This window comes from Lissotriton vulgaris, chromosome 6, assembly GCF_964263255.1.
Source record: "Lissotriton vulgaris chromosome 6, aLisVul1.2, whole genome shotgun sequence".
Taxonomy (NCBI): domain Eukaryota; kingdom Metazoa; phylum Chordata; class Amphibia; order Caudata; family Salamandridae; genus Lissotriton; species Lissotriton vulgaris.
The window spans coordinates 1075562429-1075580489 of record NC_141694.1 but is presented as its reverse complement, the minus strand read 5'-3'; the positions used below and the strand labels follow the sequence as shown (position 1 = coordinate 1075580489).

Here is an 18061-nt window from a genome sequence, read left to right as displayed (position 1 = left end):
GCCCGAGGTGGAGAAAGCAGCTCCTCCGTGGGTGATGGCTGCAAACTAAGGCGGCCGTCACCGAGGCCAAGCAAGATGGGCAAGGGCCAGACCTGGAAGTCAGAAGGAGCGGAAGAATGAGGGACCTGCCGCTCTTCCGACGAACACCTCTGCCTCAGGAAGGGCGGGGAGCTGCCATTCGACGCCAGTGAAAAAGACACCACACGGCGACCAGTCTCTGGGGAGGGCGACACCAATATCCAGCCTGCCTCCGGAGAAGAGGGAGCGTCCAAAGACGAATCCGCGGTACGACCCCTGCACGGAGCTGTAGAGTCCGCTGCCTGAGGCAGGTTGTCGGCATCATGTGGCGTCGCTGGACAAGGGTCCTCCAAGTCAACCCGCACCGGAGACCGGAGTGGAGCTGGAGTCGGTCCGGCCCCAGGGTGGCGCCGGAACGACGCCGAGCCGACCCGACCCCCACCGAGGCAGCCACCTGTGCGGGGGAACGAGACGGGCCTGGGGAGTGACACGAAGCTCTCTGCCAGCTGTGGCCCAGAATGAGGCGGAGATCACTCAGCAACCCACGTGGCGGTGCCAGGGAAGATCCAACCTCCGACTCGCGCTCCGTCGAGGCAGCCGCCTGTGGGGAGGGACGAGAGGGGCCCGGTGAGGGATGAGGGGCCTCACCCGGCCTCGACCCAGAGCGGGACGAGGAGGATCCACCGACCCCTGTGGCTCCGCACGGTCCAGCTGCCATCGGCGCTGTAGCCGCGTCACCACGGCCTTAGACAGGACCATCTTGTCTAAAGACCGAGAGGGGCTCGGGATGCGACCCGAGCCCCAGCAACCTCCCGCTACACCACAGGGACTCCCGCAGGAGTTTGCGGTGAGGCAGAGACGCCGTGGCCTGGAGGAGGTGCCCCAGAGGAGCTGCACCCCAAAAGCACCACATCCTCCAAGCCTGGATCCAAACCAGTCGGCGCCAGGGTCGGAGCCACTGCCGGCGCCGCGGAGGGCCCTGCGCAAGGCGAGGGATCCGCTGACGCCCCAGGAGGGAAGGAGGGGGAGGAGACACCAGCGAGGCCTGCAAAGCCGCCGCGTATGTCTCCATTTGGACTCGCGATGCCCCCAACACCGGGAAACGGTGGATAGGACAACACGCGGGGCCACAACACCCCCGGAGAGTCCATGCCCCCGACAGGCCGGATACCAGCCCCCGGGGACAATCTGCGACACTTACCTACCGGGGGAGCTACGCTCATGTGACATCGGAGAAGGGCGAGGAAGACGACCACGGCCGTACTTGAAACCGTCCGCCGAAGCAGACCGAGGAGAGGACGAAGACCTGGAATGACGCGCCGAAAGAAGTTTCATGCGGCGCTCCCGCTGCAATTTCAGCTTCAACTGCTAACAGGCCTCACAGTAAGTGGTGCCGTGGTCCTTCCCCAAACACCACATACAAATGAGGTGCGGGTCCGTCGCCGACATAATCGGCCCACAAAATGTACAAGTTTTGAAGCCCGAAGGCATTTGCACACTGTTCCACCAAAAGAAATGGAGATTAAAGGGCCCGAAACAGGCCCACAGCAAGGACCGGATCCGAGTTGCATGCGGAAAAGGAACAAACTGACGTAGGTGTGCCGAGGTGGGTCTTATGTGACCTCACTGATGTCACGTTGCCGCAGGACGCCTGGGCGGAGTCTCGTGATGTCACCCCGCCCCCGGCGCGCAGGGATGCTGTCGCAAAAAAGTTTCCGGATCCAGTCTCTTGCCTGGGGATAATTCTACGTGAAGGAATCTGTGGCTAGTAGTCTCTATCAGATATATGGTTTGCAGGTGGGCATGCACCTGATTTGCTCCCCCAGGTGACTAAATTCCAAAACATATTGGCTTCTTCAGGTTTAATGGTAACTATTCTGGCATCAAAGACATGATTGTGTTCCATCTAAGCACAATGCACCACATTTGTGGTATATGATCTTCATATTTCGCATTAAGGACCCTATCTTAAAAACACCTCCTGCCTCCCAGCAAATGGGTGGCTGTCCTTGTCATCTTGTTCCCATAAGAAGCAGGGTCATTGCCGATTTGCGTAAGACGGTCCTTTGTCTAAAGTGACACGGTGGGGGGAAAAGATGGACTGAAATGCGGCCCAAGCAATTGTCAGTGGCTAAGATTATTTTAAGCATTTCACCCCTCAGCTTATTGCTAATTGCACTGGACATCCTGCAGCCATCTTTGTGTCCAGTCCTGATAGCCTAGGGTTCACAGGAACAGAGCATTTCACTAAAATAAAATGCTAGTATTTGATGGCAACAGTGTCTGTTTTCGAAAACTGTCCACTTGAAGTTTGGGAACAAAGGGCCGCATTATGATGTCGGTGGGAGTTGCCTTTGACCAACATGTCCGCGGTTGCGGAACCGAGCGACCTCTGGTCGGCGGTCCCAAAACCACAATAATGGTGCGACCACACGTGGTGCGATTGCAAACTCCCATTTCTCTATGGGAGCTTGGCGGTGGTCGGAAACCGGCCGCAGCACAAGCTCTAATAGAGAAATGGACGTTTCTGTAAATCCCTGCACCCTGTGGCAGGCACTGTGTGAGGTGCCTACCACATGGTGCAGGGATTTACAGGAAGGCACCATGGGTGTGCCACCGGCCCACAACCGTGGTCTGGGGAAGAAGGGGGCACTTACCCCCCAAGCCACTTTCCCGCAGGTTTTCCATGTCGGAATGCCAGGCATGGAAAGCCTGTCGGAAAACGTAATCTTAATCTCGATGGCAGAAACTCCAACTGTTAGGGATTATGTAAGGTTTCCGACTGGCCTTCTGGTTTGGACACCGACCGCTGTCATTGAAATACGGCGGTCGGAGTTCACACCAAGGATCTCTATCGGTAAGCCTCCGATGAGCGGTCAGAGGCTTACCGACCGACATGCAAACCAGGTCTAAAATATATTTCCAGCTAATAGCAGAGTGTTAATTGATGCTGTTTTGGGAAATATTAGTGATATTTTTCCCTCTGTGTCTGTGGGCACACGTTAATACTTTATGATTGGTATAGATGCATTTCATCAACTAAAGTGATAACATTTCTTATCGCAACGTTTCTCATGTCTATACTTGTATGGTCTCTGTAGCCTTAGGCGTAGCACTGTGACACTTTAGTATTTGTCTAGCTGTACTGTTAATGATCTGAGATTATGAAATGTGCATCCCTTTTATTTATCCTTGGTGCCCCTATGAACAAGATTAGCAATAATAATATATGACTCTAAATCTACTCACTTTGGCCAGCATGGAAAAATCTAAGAAAGTTAACATAGGAATGAAGAAAGATAAATAAACATTTAGAATAATGGCAGCCTAGTATATTGCAAAGCAAGTTTGTTTTGGGCAGTATTATCGATATTGTGCTGAGACATTAACTGTTTCACGAGCATATGTGTGGGGGGATAGTGAAAGTTTAACACTCTTCTTAAGGGACACGATATTTATTGGATGCCCGTTCCTAACTGGTGACATTCTTATAAATGTTTCTGAATTTTGTGCTGTAAAATGCACTGCTTTGCGCCATTTTGTCTGTATTTTCTTAAGACACCATTATCCTGGGAAGCACCCTGGAAGCTGCCTTGTTTACATCTCACTTCTCTTGCTTTGTGCAATTTGTGTGTGATTACTTAGATTCCACCACTTTTAAGGCTCACAAGCCACCACTGATGCAATGTGAGAGCTCCATTGATGTCTCATTAATAGACAAGGTCTATTTCAGTTCACATTAGAAATGCAATTACTAGAGCTCTGAAAATCCTTCAGTACTTTGAAATCAGTGCACTGAACAATACAATATACAAGAGAATTGTTATTGCAACATGGATGTCTTATTATTACAAATGGCTGTGCATGCTGCAGGTTAGTATAATGTAACATTCCAGTTGGGCATTGTTTATTAGATAGCCGCCAATTTCTCTGTAGCATAATGCTTTAGACTACTACACACCCAGGCTTTTGTAGGAGGAGCACAACCAGTGCTTAATTTGTAAATAAATTAAGTGCCAGGCTCCCTGCCAGTTGCAAAAACAACAAGTGATGGACTGAATGTGGATCAATGTCACACACTCCCCCAGTCAAAAGATCTGGGCCCAAATCCATCGTTTTTTGCACTCCACACCACCCTGGGTTAGACAATGGCAATATGCAAATCAGCTCTGACCCTGTTGCCCCATGGGAACAGTCCAGTCCGAACTACAAAAGCCATGTCTTTCCCAGAACGGAATCAAGCATCCGAGGACCGGACCGGTTTCGAGGTAACACCTCTCATCAGCCCGGCTAGCTTGACTCCAAGTGGTGTGGAGTGCCTGGGACCCACGTCTGGGCATCCCCAGCGCACTTAGGGCGGCAATTGCAAAAACAACAAGTGATGGACTGAATGTGGATCAATGTCACACACTCCCCCAGTCAAAAGATCTGGGCCCAAATCCATCGTTTTTTTGCACTCCACACCACCCTGGGTTAGACAATGGCAATATGCAAATCAGCTCTGACCCTGTTGCCCCATGGGAACAGTCCAGTCCGAACTACAAAAGCCATGTCCTTCCCAGAACGGAATCAAGCATCCGAGGACCGGACCGGTTTCGAGGTAACACCTCTCATCAGCCCGGCTAGCTTGACTCCAAGTGGTGTGGAGGCTCCCTGCCAGTGCTTGAAAATGCCCTTCTCCTGAGAACAGACAGTTGCGCCCTAAAACCATACCAAGCTCAGACCTACTATTGCCCAGAAAACCCACTAAGGATGTGCAGGCCTGGGTCCAACAGAGAGGCCTTACTGAGTGGATTTTTTAGGTCTCGCCTGAGCCAGCGCATTCGATGCTCTGGCTAGACATTTAGTAGCTGCTTCAAGAGTGCTACCTTGCCGGCCACCAGCTTCCTATTACGCACACAAGTGCGCGCGACGTGCACAGCACTTTTTCCCATTGCGCGCGAGCATGCGTACAACTAGAGTCACCACTCGCATTTTTTTTTCATTTTTGCGAGCACAGAGCGTGTCATTGCGATGACTTTCGCTTTCACCGTGATCACGATCGCGATGACTTTCGTGGCCGCGCAGCCTTACTTTTACGGCCACGCGGCCAATGCTTGTTTTCAAATCCAGTTATGGCTGCTCAGAGCCCGCCCAGGCTGATTCCACGTCACAAAAATCGCCAAACGAATCACCCCCTGAGACAGCAGACCCCTCTCCGATACCACTGTGCTCTATGAATGACCATGAGAAGATGGGGACCCTTGGGAGGCTCGGGGAGACATTTCCCTTGGCAATGTAAGTGCGCCCACAGTGCAGTAAATGCTGACCAAGGGCTCTACTTACCATGTGTGCAGTTTTTCAGTTCCTTGGGGCCGGATAGGAGAGTTCCCTGTTAAACGTTCAGTTGCTATGATTCAGCAGTCAGAAACCCTTGAGCGATATACCAATAGGACCTTTCCAGAGCAAAAAGATAAATACCGTAATCAAACGAGTAAATTATCAACTACACACGGCACAAAACACTGTGGAGCTTCTGAATTTAGAAGGCTGCCGCCATCTGATCTGTGCCGTAGCTCTGTCAGGGATTTATTACTATAACTTGCACTGCCTCCACCTTTAAATTGCCTAAAATACAAAAGCCATGCATGTCACTGCATGCAGGGTGTCACAGCAGATGCCGCATGTGTTAGGTGAATGGGGTCTTTGTCAGCAAAGCCATTGCGGCCGCACCATTATAAAGCTCTTGCACCGCCCCCATCCCTCAATCCTCATCCCGTAAGTAAGTAAATGATGCAGCAATGTGCCGGTCATTACATATGTTGCGTTTGTTTATGTTGCTCGTCTCATCCATACGTGCACGCGCCCCTTCAGTGTATGTACTAGTATCACAATGTGCATGTCTGCCAGACACAAATCGTCTTTTTCAGCATTCTTGTTTGGCAGTGAAGGGACAGTCATACATTCCATCACCAGTTTGCCCACTGCTAGATTTGCAGTACTGGACATTAAGAAAGAGTGGGAAGCCCTCTTTGGGTCTGGCAGACTGTTGCTTTAGTTCTCTGGTCTCATGAATGTTAGGCCTCCAGTTAGAATAGAGAGCTGGCTTTAACAAGGTTTTGTTACTGCAGCATCTGAGAGCATGTGCAGGTGTAGTATTTACTGGGGTTTTACACAGCTCTGGCAGCCTCTGCTTCAGAGGTAAGATGCTGGCATTTTCCGGAAGCGGACAGTTAAAGATGCAGACCTATGTGTTAATGGGGCTGTGTCACAGACTCCGCCCACCCTGAGAGCTGAGCTCTGGCTTTGTTATGTATTTACTTAAGACCCCGATTTCTGAGCTCATTAAAAAGGGCCTCATCTTTGTCAATTGATTGAATTCCGATCTTCTGCACACATCTGAGGGATACCTTATGTACAGTTTTCTAGAGCTGAAGCCAGGGGCTGCACTTTGTGGCCTGAAGTTTGAAGCGCCTCTTCTTTGTCTCTGTGATTGAATTCCTATCTCATGCACACATCTGAGGGGCATTGTGTGCAGTTTTCTAGGCTGCAGCCAGGGGGCTACCCTTTGTAGCCTGAAGATTGGATCTTAAAATGGTGTGCTCGATGACCCGATGATTGACACTTCCAGCCTTTCACTCCTCATATAGAGTTAACCTGTCCTGTTTCCTGGGGTGGTAGAAAATAAGAACAAACTCGCTGCCCTGAAAACAACAACAACAAAAAAGCATTGACACAGCCAATAGGTCTCGCCTTTGGGACCTTATAAGTGTTTAGTCATGCAACAGTTGGTGTTGTTGCACCAAGGATATTGTGTGGCTTAACTAAATACTTATAAGGTCCCAAAAGCGAGACCTATTGGCTATGCCAATGCTAGCTACATTTATAGACCATAGGCACTGCAGAAAGGGGAAATAGAGAGGACTCTGATCACGCTGATGCAGGGCAGCAGACCATTTCATTTTTGTGAAAATGCGTGTCCTTGATGCCGGATGTCAGTTAAGTTAAGTCTGTGGAGAGAACGCAAACCAAAAAGAAAAATACACAAAATTTCAGAAATTATAAAACTAAAATATCCTTAATCAAGAATACAAACAGAAAGAGGAAACTGCTACGGAAAAGTCAGTGTAAATTCAAAGTACAACATAGGTTCAAATGCAATCTCAATCAATGAAAGATCAGTTTAGAATTTCTTTGAAAGTGAATGACTGAGGGGAAAAAAGGACTTTTTAGAAAGATATGTAGTTTATTTAGAGGCCCACATACTTATCTCCTGTTATAGTAAATGTGAATCCATCATATTCTTTCCCTTGGTCTTTGAGGCTGGGAACCTTTGTGTTCACTGTGAACCCATCTCTTGTTTTGCTGTTAAACTGCTTTCAAAATGCAAGATAGAAGTATTATAAATGCATGATATGAGAAACATTAAAGTCTTAAATATACAACACTAATTAATGTTGGATTACCCCAAGAGATGTTTATTGATATATGGGGGTTATCCACATTCTCCTAAAATCATTTGCAAAGTACTTCTTAATCAAGAAACAAACAGGCGTCTTTTGTGAAATTATTTCTTTCCATAAGCTTTCATTTATAAATGTCAACTTAACATAATTGAATAAGTTACTTACCTTCGGTAACGCCTTATCTGGTAGGGACAGGATCTAGCTGCAGATTCTTTATCATAGAATTCTCCACAGGTGCCAGACTGGATTCATGCATTTTTTTACAGCAATACCTTTGCACGTTGGCAGGGGGCATTGAGCGACTACGTATCAATGTCGTCCACCGTATGTGACATCGACTGAGGAGTCCTTATAAGCCCTCCCCTAAAGTGCTGAAGTCTGTTTCTTCTGCGACTATTGCTCACGCCAATGACGCAGAGAAACTATAAAAACTGCTTATGGAAACAGTGTGCCAAAAAAGAGACATCTTTGTGTCAAACAATTAGAAGCAGTTTGCAGAGCGGGGAGGATGTTTGAGTCAGTAAGGAATCTGCAGCTAGATCCTGTCTCTACCAGATAAGGCACTACCGAAGGTAAGTAACTTAGTCATCTGATAGAGACATCTAGCAGCAGATTCCTTACCTTAGAATAGATAACCAAGCAATACCATCCCCAGAGGAGGGTCTGCAAACGGATCCCATGAAAGATCCCTGAATAGGACAAGTCTGTCCGTAATGGGATAGAGTGACCAGGCTGTCTTATAAACATAGGTGAGGAAATAGATACGCTCCATCAGAAGGGCTGTTGGAAGCCCGTAGGGAGCTAAATTCTGCAAGACAGTGAAAAGCATGTGGAAACAATTACCCACAGAAGAGGGCTAAAAATTGTTGGAGGGAACACTTAATAGAAACAATAATACTATGTAACCTTGCCAAAGGTATTCAAACTAGGACTAGACGAGGCTAAGGGACTAAGGACAACAACCCATAACACTGAGTTAGAACTCCAGCTCTGTGTCGTGGAATTTAGAAAGTGAGCCAACTGTATCCTGCGAAACACAGAGAAAAAGGGAATCTCAAAGCACATCCAAGATGGAGAGAGAAAACTAATCAATGCTGCAACAAAGGCATTACGAGAAGAGCAGCAACAACAACGCTTGGTAGAGACCACTCTCGGTCGGAGAAAACCCTCCTAGGGAGAAGGTAACCCTCCAGGACTATGAAACATAGAAACACAGAGAAAAAAGTAAAAAGAAATGCAGAGGCAATGGCCAAGTTAAGGTCATACTAGAGCACCAAAAAAGACGTAGGTACAAAAGCAGATAAGTACGCCCTGTGTGAAGAAGTTCTGCAAAACCATCCTAACAAAATATAGCTGTATATGCATAAATTCATACATACACATAGAAATATATATATATATACCTTCGAGTCTATGTTGAGGGTAATGCTATTCAAACTGCAGTATACCGCAAGCCCACATCGGGCAACACCATCCTCCATTCAGGGAGTTATCACCCGCGAAGTGTGATTAACAATATCCCACTAGGAGAGTTTTTGCGTATGAAGCGAAACTGCTCGACAGACAAGGAGTTTGAGAAAGCGTGAGGAGAGTCCAGGAAAAGATTTAGTCAGAGGGGATACTGTAAGGGAGTCCTGGATCAGGCTGAAATAAGAAGCAATGCAGTGGGGAGGAATGACCTACTCATTGATAAACCAAGATCAGGTGAATCAAAGGTGGGATGATCACAGGATACTCAGAGAAATCAGCAGAAGTCTTCAATATTATGAAAAGAAACTGGAAGATCTTGAAGACAGACAATGTGATAGGGAAGACACTATCAGAATATCCCCTAATATCATACAGAAAAGGAAACTCATTTAAGGACCATCTTGTAAACAGCCACTATGAGTGTAAGAGTAGGAAGGAACCACCAGCAGTGGGTTTTTATCCCTGCATGAAATGCAAGGCATGCAGAAACTCAAACAAGGTGAAAGAATACCAAATACCTGGAAAAATGAATAAAACCCAAATATCGAAATTGCTCAATTGCAACTCGGAATACACTATATATTGCTTGATGTGCCCCTGCGGGAGAAAATACATAGGGAGCACAAACAAGCAGACTAAACTAAGAGTTCTTAAGCATATGAGAGCCATCTCAACGAGAGACCAGAGCTACCCAGTGGCTCGGCATTTCGAGGAGATGCACAAAAGTAACAGCAACTTACTTACCTTCTTCATACTAGACCAATTGGTCAGAACCGAGCGAGGTGGAGATTGGGTAAGAAAATTGCGGACTTTAGAATCCAGGTTTATAATCCTACTCCAGACCAAGATCCCAGGAGGTATGAATCATGAGGAAGAAATGTGGACCCACATCTAATGAATTATCCAATCCTTGGGGGAGAGTTCAACTTAGAAAAGAGAAAAAAGAATCTGTCTCCCAAATCCCAAGATAGGACAAAACATTGACTAGAATACAATAAAGCCCATTCAGGGCTTGATTACAAGGGCCACACTGAGTCTCACAACCAAGGAAACTCCCAGGCTGAATATCCGTGATTCACCTATTACAGTTCCCAACTCCGAAAGTAAAGATAGCTGTCTAATAAAGGGAGTGATTATGAGAACTGTACATGATAACGGCCTTTAGAAATGATAGGCGACCAGGAGTTTGTTATACAGTATTATACTGACATATGAATTTATATTACCAATGAACTGACAAGTATAATCACGCAATGATTTGTGAATGCGCTCAAAAGTATTGATGACTGTATTTAAATTGCACTTTATATTTGTGTCAGCGCGCTATTTACCACTACAAGATGGCCACCATTTCCAATGATAGAATTGTATGAAATGTGCCGTTTTTTATTTTTACTTTTAGTGCACGTGACAGGAAGTCACAATGAAATGTTATTTAAATCACTGAAAAAAATGCGATGGTTTAAACTGACGAAGGCGGCAACGCCGAAACGCGTTTGTAACCCTTGTTATACTGCAAAGCTGTGAATAAATATGGCTAGCCACGCTGGAGTGACTTTGAGTGCTCTTCTTTGAAACAAGTCCCGTGCACGGAGGGGCTGAAGTGTTGGAATATATATATATATATATATATATATATATATATATATATATATATATATATATATATATATATATGTATATATACATATGCACACAAGTATATTAGTAATACACTAAAACTATATCCTCTGCGACAGGGAAATGAATCACGGTCTCCCGCAACAGGTTAGGATACTGATCACTGTAGGAATGAGGGACACTTATATCCATCAAAAAATACATATAATTACACACATACATTGGCAATAGAGCGAAGCTGAGACAACAACAGAGTGAAAATCATAGATATAAGAACCAAGCTGGAAAACCAACAACATGTTACCATGTAAGAGGAGAGGGAGTTCAGGGTACCACACACCCCAGAAAATAATGGCACTCGTCCCTGAAACAGAGCTACTGACTGACAAAGCTACCCTCAGGTGGTTGACAGAAAATCAAAAGAAAACAGCAGGCAAGAAAACCTTTACTAGGAAGGGAATGAAGACCACCACCGGGGTCCATAAAAAAGTATAGTTGAAATAAAGGCCAACACACAGAAGACCTCAACTGATGACTAATTTCAAATACAATCGACAGAGAAAGCAGGCAGAGCAAGACATGACTGAAGCATCAGTTCAAAGAAGGAGTACACAGACGAGTATAGACCAAGCCCCATGAAATGGAAAGACCAAAAACAATGGACAAAGCACAACAAAAATGGAGGCCAGTAATGACTGTCTCTACAGGAGACAGGGTCCATGCATAGCAAAACATTCAGCATACCACGACTGAAAAGGAGAAAAGACCCACAACTTCCAAAGGAAGAGTGAGAGAGAAAGAGAAAAAAATCCTTCAAGCAGAAGTAATCTGCAAAAAAAGAGGTGGAAGTGATATAACAAACCTTTTAAGGTGAGAATCCTTACCACATCCTATGAGGAGGAAGAATAACCTTCAGGAAAAGGATGCTAAGCAATACCCAAACCCCCTTGGAACAAGCCTCAGAAGAAGAGAACCTGGACACATGTTCCAGAAAGAAAACTGAAGATCAAAATCAGCCATAACGCCAAAAAAAGAAGTTGAGATTGCGACATCTGAAGAACAACCCATACTGTAAGTATCTGCAGTGGCTCTGAGCTGAACTAGTAAATAAATAATGTTACAAGTAATAACATCCTCACCAGGGAAGAAGGAAAATAAAGGCAGCAAGATCGGTGGCACAGGACCAAGGTAACCTTGCAGCAGTGGTGAGAACTATTGCAAATACATCACTGAGCTATAGCCTAACAGGGAACCTGAAAGATCATTGTCAGGAGCCTTCCTGCCAATGCGTAAGTGAGAGCAGAACAGTAAAAAGTGCCAACGCACAAATAAGGTCCTAAGTGGGAACACTTTCTTGGACCGGAGTGAAAATCTATCCCGGCCAAGCATCGTGACACTTGTTCCAATGCTTTCACCAAGGGAAGAAGGATGCCAATAACGAGAAATGCTCAAGGAGATGAGAGATAACTCATGATTCTTGGGGGTTATATTGCGCCGGTTAAAGGCAAAAAGCACAAGCACTAAGATTTCAGACGCCGAAAAACTGAAGTCCCTATAAGGGGCACTAAGGGATACTTAGCGCGAGAAACAGATCCAAAAATGCCTATAAGGCATACAGAAGATGACCCCTGTAGATGGAAACAAGGGAACAAGCGAACAAGGCAACTGTGCACCCGCACGTTGCATGCAAAATACCCTCCTAGCAAGGTTTTCCAACTTACAACCGTTTCTTTCCAACTTCCAACATTTCTCATCCCTGAGCTAATTGACTGACTGTACAATCTGGGGACTGCCTTGGTTGAAGCTTATGTTAACAATTATGGGAGTGCAACAAAACAAGCATATGTGGTCGATCCCATGCCTTTGGCTTCCCCCTGAATGGTTACAGACAACACAGAAGGAAAAGTTATACAGGCTGCACCCAATTGCATGAATAGTACTAAGGTTAATGATGCTGGTCCCTTCACGCAAGGGGGTAAAAAGTTCAGTTGCATGTTCTGGAATGTAGCTGGTCTTGCGTCTAAAATGAATAATGTTGATTGGTTAGATTTCGTACAAGGCTACGACATCATCTGTCTGCAAGAGATGTGGGCCCGTGAGAAGACGTATATAGATGGTTTTATATAATTCGACACACCTGCTGTCCGAGGTGGTCTGCTCACCTTAATAACTACAACCTGGGGAAAAAAAAAACTTATAACCAGGATACTACGCATTTTTATTTTATAAATGTCGCATATGAACTAAATATCACACTTATAATTGTTAATTTTGATCATAATAATTTTTCGTCTGTATATATAGAAATATTGGCCAGCCTGGATACACTACTAAGTAAACACATTATGGACCTGAACAGAGATTATATAATACTATGGGGTGGGGATTTTAATTGCAGACTTTGTACACTATCACAGGCATCTGATTGTACCCACAAGGAAATCTTCATGAGGGCCAAAGTCACTTTGAACATACCCACTGTGGAAATGCTTTTAAATCCATTTTATCAAAATTGTCTCTTTTTTTCACTATTGATTTGACCCTGGGGCAGGGCAGGATGAGATTATTGCCCTTTCCGATTATTATAAACCCAAGTCCGTAAATTTTGTTATTTTAAAAGTCTCCTTTAGCGACCATTTTCCATTAGAAATCAAATTTGAAACACAAAACATGAATTTGCTTCAGCAGTAGCACCACCTGCAACTCATAAAAAATAAGGGTCTCTTGAGCAAATGGGCTTCGATAAACCCTGAGGTGGTACTGGAAAAACTTGTGGAAAAAAAAGGTCACAAATTCTGACCTGCCTTGAAGATGAAGTAAATCCAAAGACTATGCTAGCAGAGTTCACAGATATTTCCCTGACCCTAAATAAAATGTAACTGTAGACCGTCAGCCAGCAATCTGTTCAAGTGGGTCAATAATGATTGTTCAAAGAGTCAGAAAAAGCTTGTTGAAGCACTTAAACAGAAACCTAGAGATCTTGCTCCCAGTAAAAAAAAAGCTTAGAAATCCGTAGGGAGTGTGATAGGAAGGAGGCATGGGAGAGGCTACACGAGGCGAGCACTACAAAAAATAGCAGCCTTTTCTGGAAGACCATAAACGCCCCATTCTTTCAAGATAACCACAATATTACTACTGACACCACAATTCCTTCAAACTAGTGGGTTGATCATTTCCAGGAAATGTACAACAATGGGGGGGTGACCATCTGACACTGTAGACTGTGGACTCCACATAAAAGAGGCTGTCAGAAAACTAGACCCACCGACAATTAAGGAAGTCACAAAGGCCCTAGATTTAACAAAGTAAAATAAGGCGGCTGGTCCACACCGTATACCGGCAGACTTTTTCCTGGCTAAACCTGCCCTTTGGCTCCCAATTTTAACTAACATTGTATGCTGTGTCACAGTTACAGGTCCCCAGCTCGTGGTCAACAGCAATAAGTATTCCCATTTTGGAAAAGGGAGATAGGTTGTCCCCAAATGCTACCACCCAATTTCACTAATTGACACAACATGCAAGCTGATGGGTAGGGTTTTACTCGACCGTCTTTTAAGTTGGATAGCAGAAAAGGGAAAATTCATGGATGTTCAATAGGGTTTTAGAAGGGGCATTGGCACAGTGGAACAATGCCTTAAACTTCATTTGGTGATTGGGAAGTACACCATGGCAAAAAAACACCAAACTTTATCTGGGATTCATGTACCTGACATCGTCCTTTGATTGTGTCTTCAGAAGTAAATTATGGCAAAAGATGCTAGGAATGGGGATAGATGCCCCCTTGGTCTATTTTCTAGCACAAATGCATCACGATGTTACAGGCAGAGTTAGACACGGAATGATGGAGAATTCTCAGCCCCGATGAGAATTAACATTGGCGTCCAACAGGGGTGCGTGCTAGCCCCCTTTCTGTTTTGTATATATATATAAAACGATATGGTGAGGGGGCGATTGATGTACCATGAGTGCAGGGGAGAGATCTCCCTGCACTACTGTATGCATATGACTGTGCATTGATCTCACGGACAGGTGTGGCTCTGCAGACCCTTTTAAACAAATTCGATGATTTTATGAAGGGGTTGAGTTTTCAGACCAACACCGCTAAGCCACAGGTCATGGTGGTGGGAAGAGCCAAATGCAAAACGAGACCCTGTTTTATTAAAAATGAAAAATTAGCTCAGGTGTAAACCTTCTGCTGCTATTTAGGCATTCCATTTGATCAAAAAGATTATTGGACCCACCTCATAGATGTCAAGAAGAGGAGTTTCGATAGAACGCTTAAGGCCCTATTCAGGTTCCCCAGGAACCTTGGTGGAAGACCAACGGAGTCCCTCATTAACATCTATAATGCCCGATGCTCTGCTGTGATTCTCTATGGTGCTAGGGTGTGGGATTTCTGCAATTCGTCCATCCTACAAAGAACTGAAAATGTATTCCTCCGAAGATTACTGGCGGCCCCCCCAGCTTGCCTTCTATTATGTGTTTTCGGGAATTAGGGCTAACCCCCCCTGGTGGATCACATAGAAAGCACTCCGATCATGTTATGGCACTCAATCTGGCCTAATGAAGAACCGTCCCTTAACCGGGAGATAATTCAGGATTGCTTAAACTGCGAACATGCTTATAAAATACCATAGCTGAGCTATGTAAAGACCCAGCTGACCCGAATGGGGAGGCTTATTATCTCTGTTAAAAAACAACTAAAAAGAGATTTCCTTAATATCTTAAGAGATCATAGATATCACAAGGAGTGCAGTAAAAAGCAGGTAGAGCTGAGTATTTACCCCTGATTACGACCAAAGGAATTGAGACATATCTTTTGTATCCTTTTAGTCATTCTACCATTCTAAAAAAATGTAACATCCCAAGATTTAGGTTTGGCTCTGCTCACTCACTGGTCTCATATCCGAGCCAAAGTTATCATGAGGCCCTTCTGGATACTTGCCCCTGTGATTGCAAAACAAGCCAGAACTTGTTGCATTTTATCTTTTTCTGCAAGTTATATATTAAACCACGCAAGGAATATATCCTACCACTTTTGAGGGACCTGAATTCAAAAAATGTAGGCCAGCGTTGTTTTATCTCCGACTACTCCAATCAGAATACATTTGTGAAATGCTATATAGATTTATCTCTGCTGCTATTCGCTTAAGGAGGTTAGTTGGAAAATAAGATTTCACTGTATATGTTATTGATGGACTAATATCAGGCTAGTCTCCACCCTTTGCTTGAATTTGAAATTTTTCTTGAAAGCCATGGAAAACGAGAAATACATTCTTATTGATTGGAAATCTAAGCTTCAGTGGCAAGCTACCATGTAGTTTAACTTTTTAATGTTTGAAACTGGTACTTTAATGGAACACTTAATCTAATGTTTATATGCTCTTGTTTGCACATTGCTGTTCAGTCAAGAAAGTCTGCACTGAATAATGGCATTATGAAAAACGACGATTTTTGTTTGTTATTGATAAACTGCTTCTGAAAATTGAGAATCGAAAATGTTCTATATATGTATTTTACCTGGGTCAGTTGTTTGTAGTTGGTCTTATGTTCTTTTTTCTTTTAACCTGTCTTTTAAATATTCTGTATTTGTGTGTGTAAATGTGACTTTTATGGTTTATCAAAAACACGACTAAAGTTTATAATTGAAATGAAATTGAAAAGAATTGAACTGAGGTAGAAAATTAGCTTTAGGAAGAAGCCTGAAAGAACAGACGCACATAGGGCCAAAAACAAATTAACCTTCCAGATGACGGGAACCATAATGTGTCTTTGACAGTATAAGAAGAATAAAAGTACATGCAGGAGGCAGGAACACCTCACTGGGTGTCACCCTACATAGAACGGGGGGGGGGGGGAGGGGGGAATTGAAAAGAAAAGTCAATGGACTCCACCCAGGAATAGCTCAACTCACATCTGACAAACCTGAAGTACTGATCTTTGGAAAGAATACCTCTGCCTGGGACCACAGCTGGTGGTTGGCAGAACTCAGGCCCACACTCACACTGATCAACCATGTTTGCAACCTCAGCATTATTCTCAACAGCCAACTGACTATGAAGCGACAAGTCAACACTGTCGCCCCCTCCTGCTTCCACACATTTTGCATGCGCTGCAGAATATTCAGATAGATCCCACCCAACACCAAAAAGACCGTCACACATGCCTTAGTCACCAGCCGCCTCAACTATGGCAACACCTTCTATGCCGCCATCTCCACCCAGCTCCTCAAAAGACTCCAGATCATACAGAACGTAGCAGTCAGACTCATCCTGGACCTCCGAAACGAAGCCACATTGCGCCTCCACTTGAGATCTCCACTGGCTCCCCATCCAGAAGAAATGCAAGCTCAAGATCCTCACGCACGTCTACAAAGCCCTCCATGACCTCGGACCTCCCTACCTCAACCATAGACAACTTCCATCAACCCACTTGCCCTCACGCGTGCCCGCCCGCATCCGTCGCAGCAGCAGCCGCTCCATCTCCCACATCGTTGCCATGAACTTGAACGACCTTCCCCTCCAGCTTCGCACAGCCCCCTCGCTAGATGACTTCAGAAAGAGACTCAAGACCTGGCTCTGGAGATACAGCACCTAGATACCCCTAGAGGTGACAGTTGCGTTTTACAACTGCTGTTTGATTGATATGTGAATTGAAAAGGGGCTTCTCCCATGCATACCTAGTACGAGAGAACTAGGGAAGCAGACAATAGAGTTAAAAGTCTACTGCACCCCGTCTATCTCGGATTCGCCGTAAAGCAGAGTCGGCATGTGCGAACAGATGGGTGCCATCAAAAGGCATTTCAATTAAGGTGGCTTGAACAGCCTCCAAAAAACCAGATGTGCGTAGTCAGGCACGACAATGTGACGCTACAGAAGAAGCCATGGCCTGACCCATTGAATCAGTGGTGTCCATATCACAACAAATTATCAATTAAGCTGCTTGTTGCCCATCTTGGAGTAACTGGGCAAGTTTGTCCCAGGTCATCCAGAACCGAAGGCAGCAGGCGGGACAATGACTCCTAGGATCATGGGGAAAGCGCCTGAGAACGCAAGACGTGCTGATGGATCGTAATGCAACTGTTGGAGGAGAAAACATGCCCGCCACAAGTGTCTAGTCTCCTGGAATCTCTATCATGAGGCATGTTTGGAAGAGAGTTGGAATTGTGGGAGACCTAAGCGGCCCTTACAACAAAACTGTGGGGAGTGGAGTGCTGGAGGAGACAGACCGGATCAGCAGAGGCAGGATGATGTCTGTGCGAAATAGACCGATCCACAGGTGGTCCTGTATTAGCCTAAGCCCATAACAAAATGTAAATTAGAGCATCCCTATAAGAGAGCACCTGCTCCACACCTGATTGGCCCTGATGTAGGACACCCATCAGGGGGATAAGTAGTCATTTCCACCGAAGGAAGTGTCAAATCCAAAATGACAGAAACACACCGCAGCGTATCAGCCAAGGCTCTTCGACAGAGACACTGCGCCCAGAAACCCCTAGGGATGACAGT

General features: G+C 45.2%; 1 protein-coding gene across 2 annotated transcripts in view; it reads right to left on the bottom strand.

The window, feature by feature from the left end:
* Positions 1 to 18061, bottom strand: part of TTC13 (tetratricopeptide repeat domain 13) — a 1386998-nt gene that overhangs the window by 582089 nt on the left and 786848 nt on the right. The window contains exon 18 of one of the 2 annotated variants that reach the window (XM_086927141.1): positions 7264 to 7373. In XM_086927141.1, the coding sequence (XP_086783267.1) occupies positions 7264 to 7373 (110 nt within the window). The remainder of the gene's footprint in view (positions 1 to 7263; positions 7374 to 18061) is intronic. The other variant, XM_086927142.1, reaches the window with a different exon arrangement.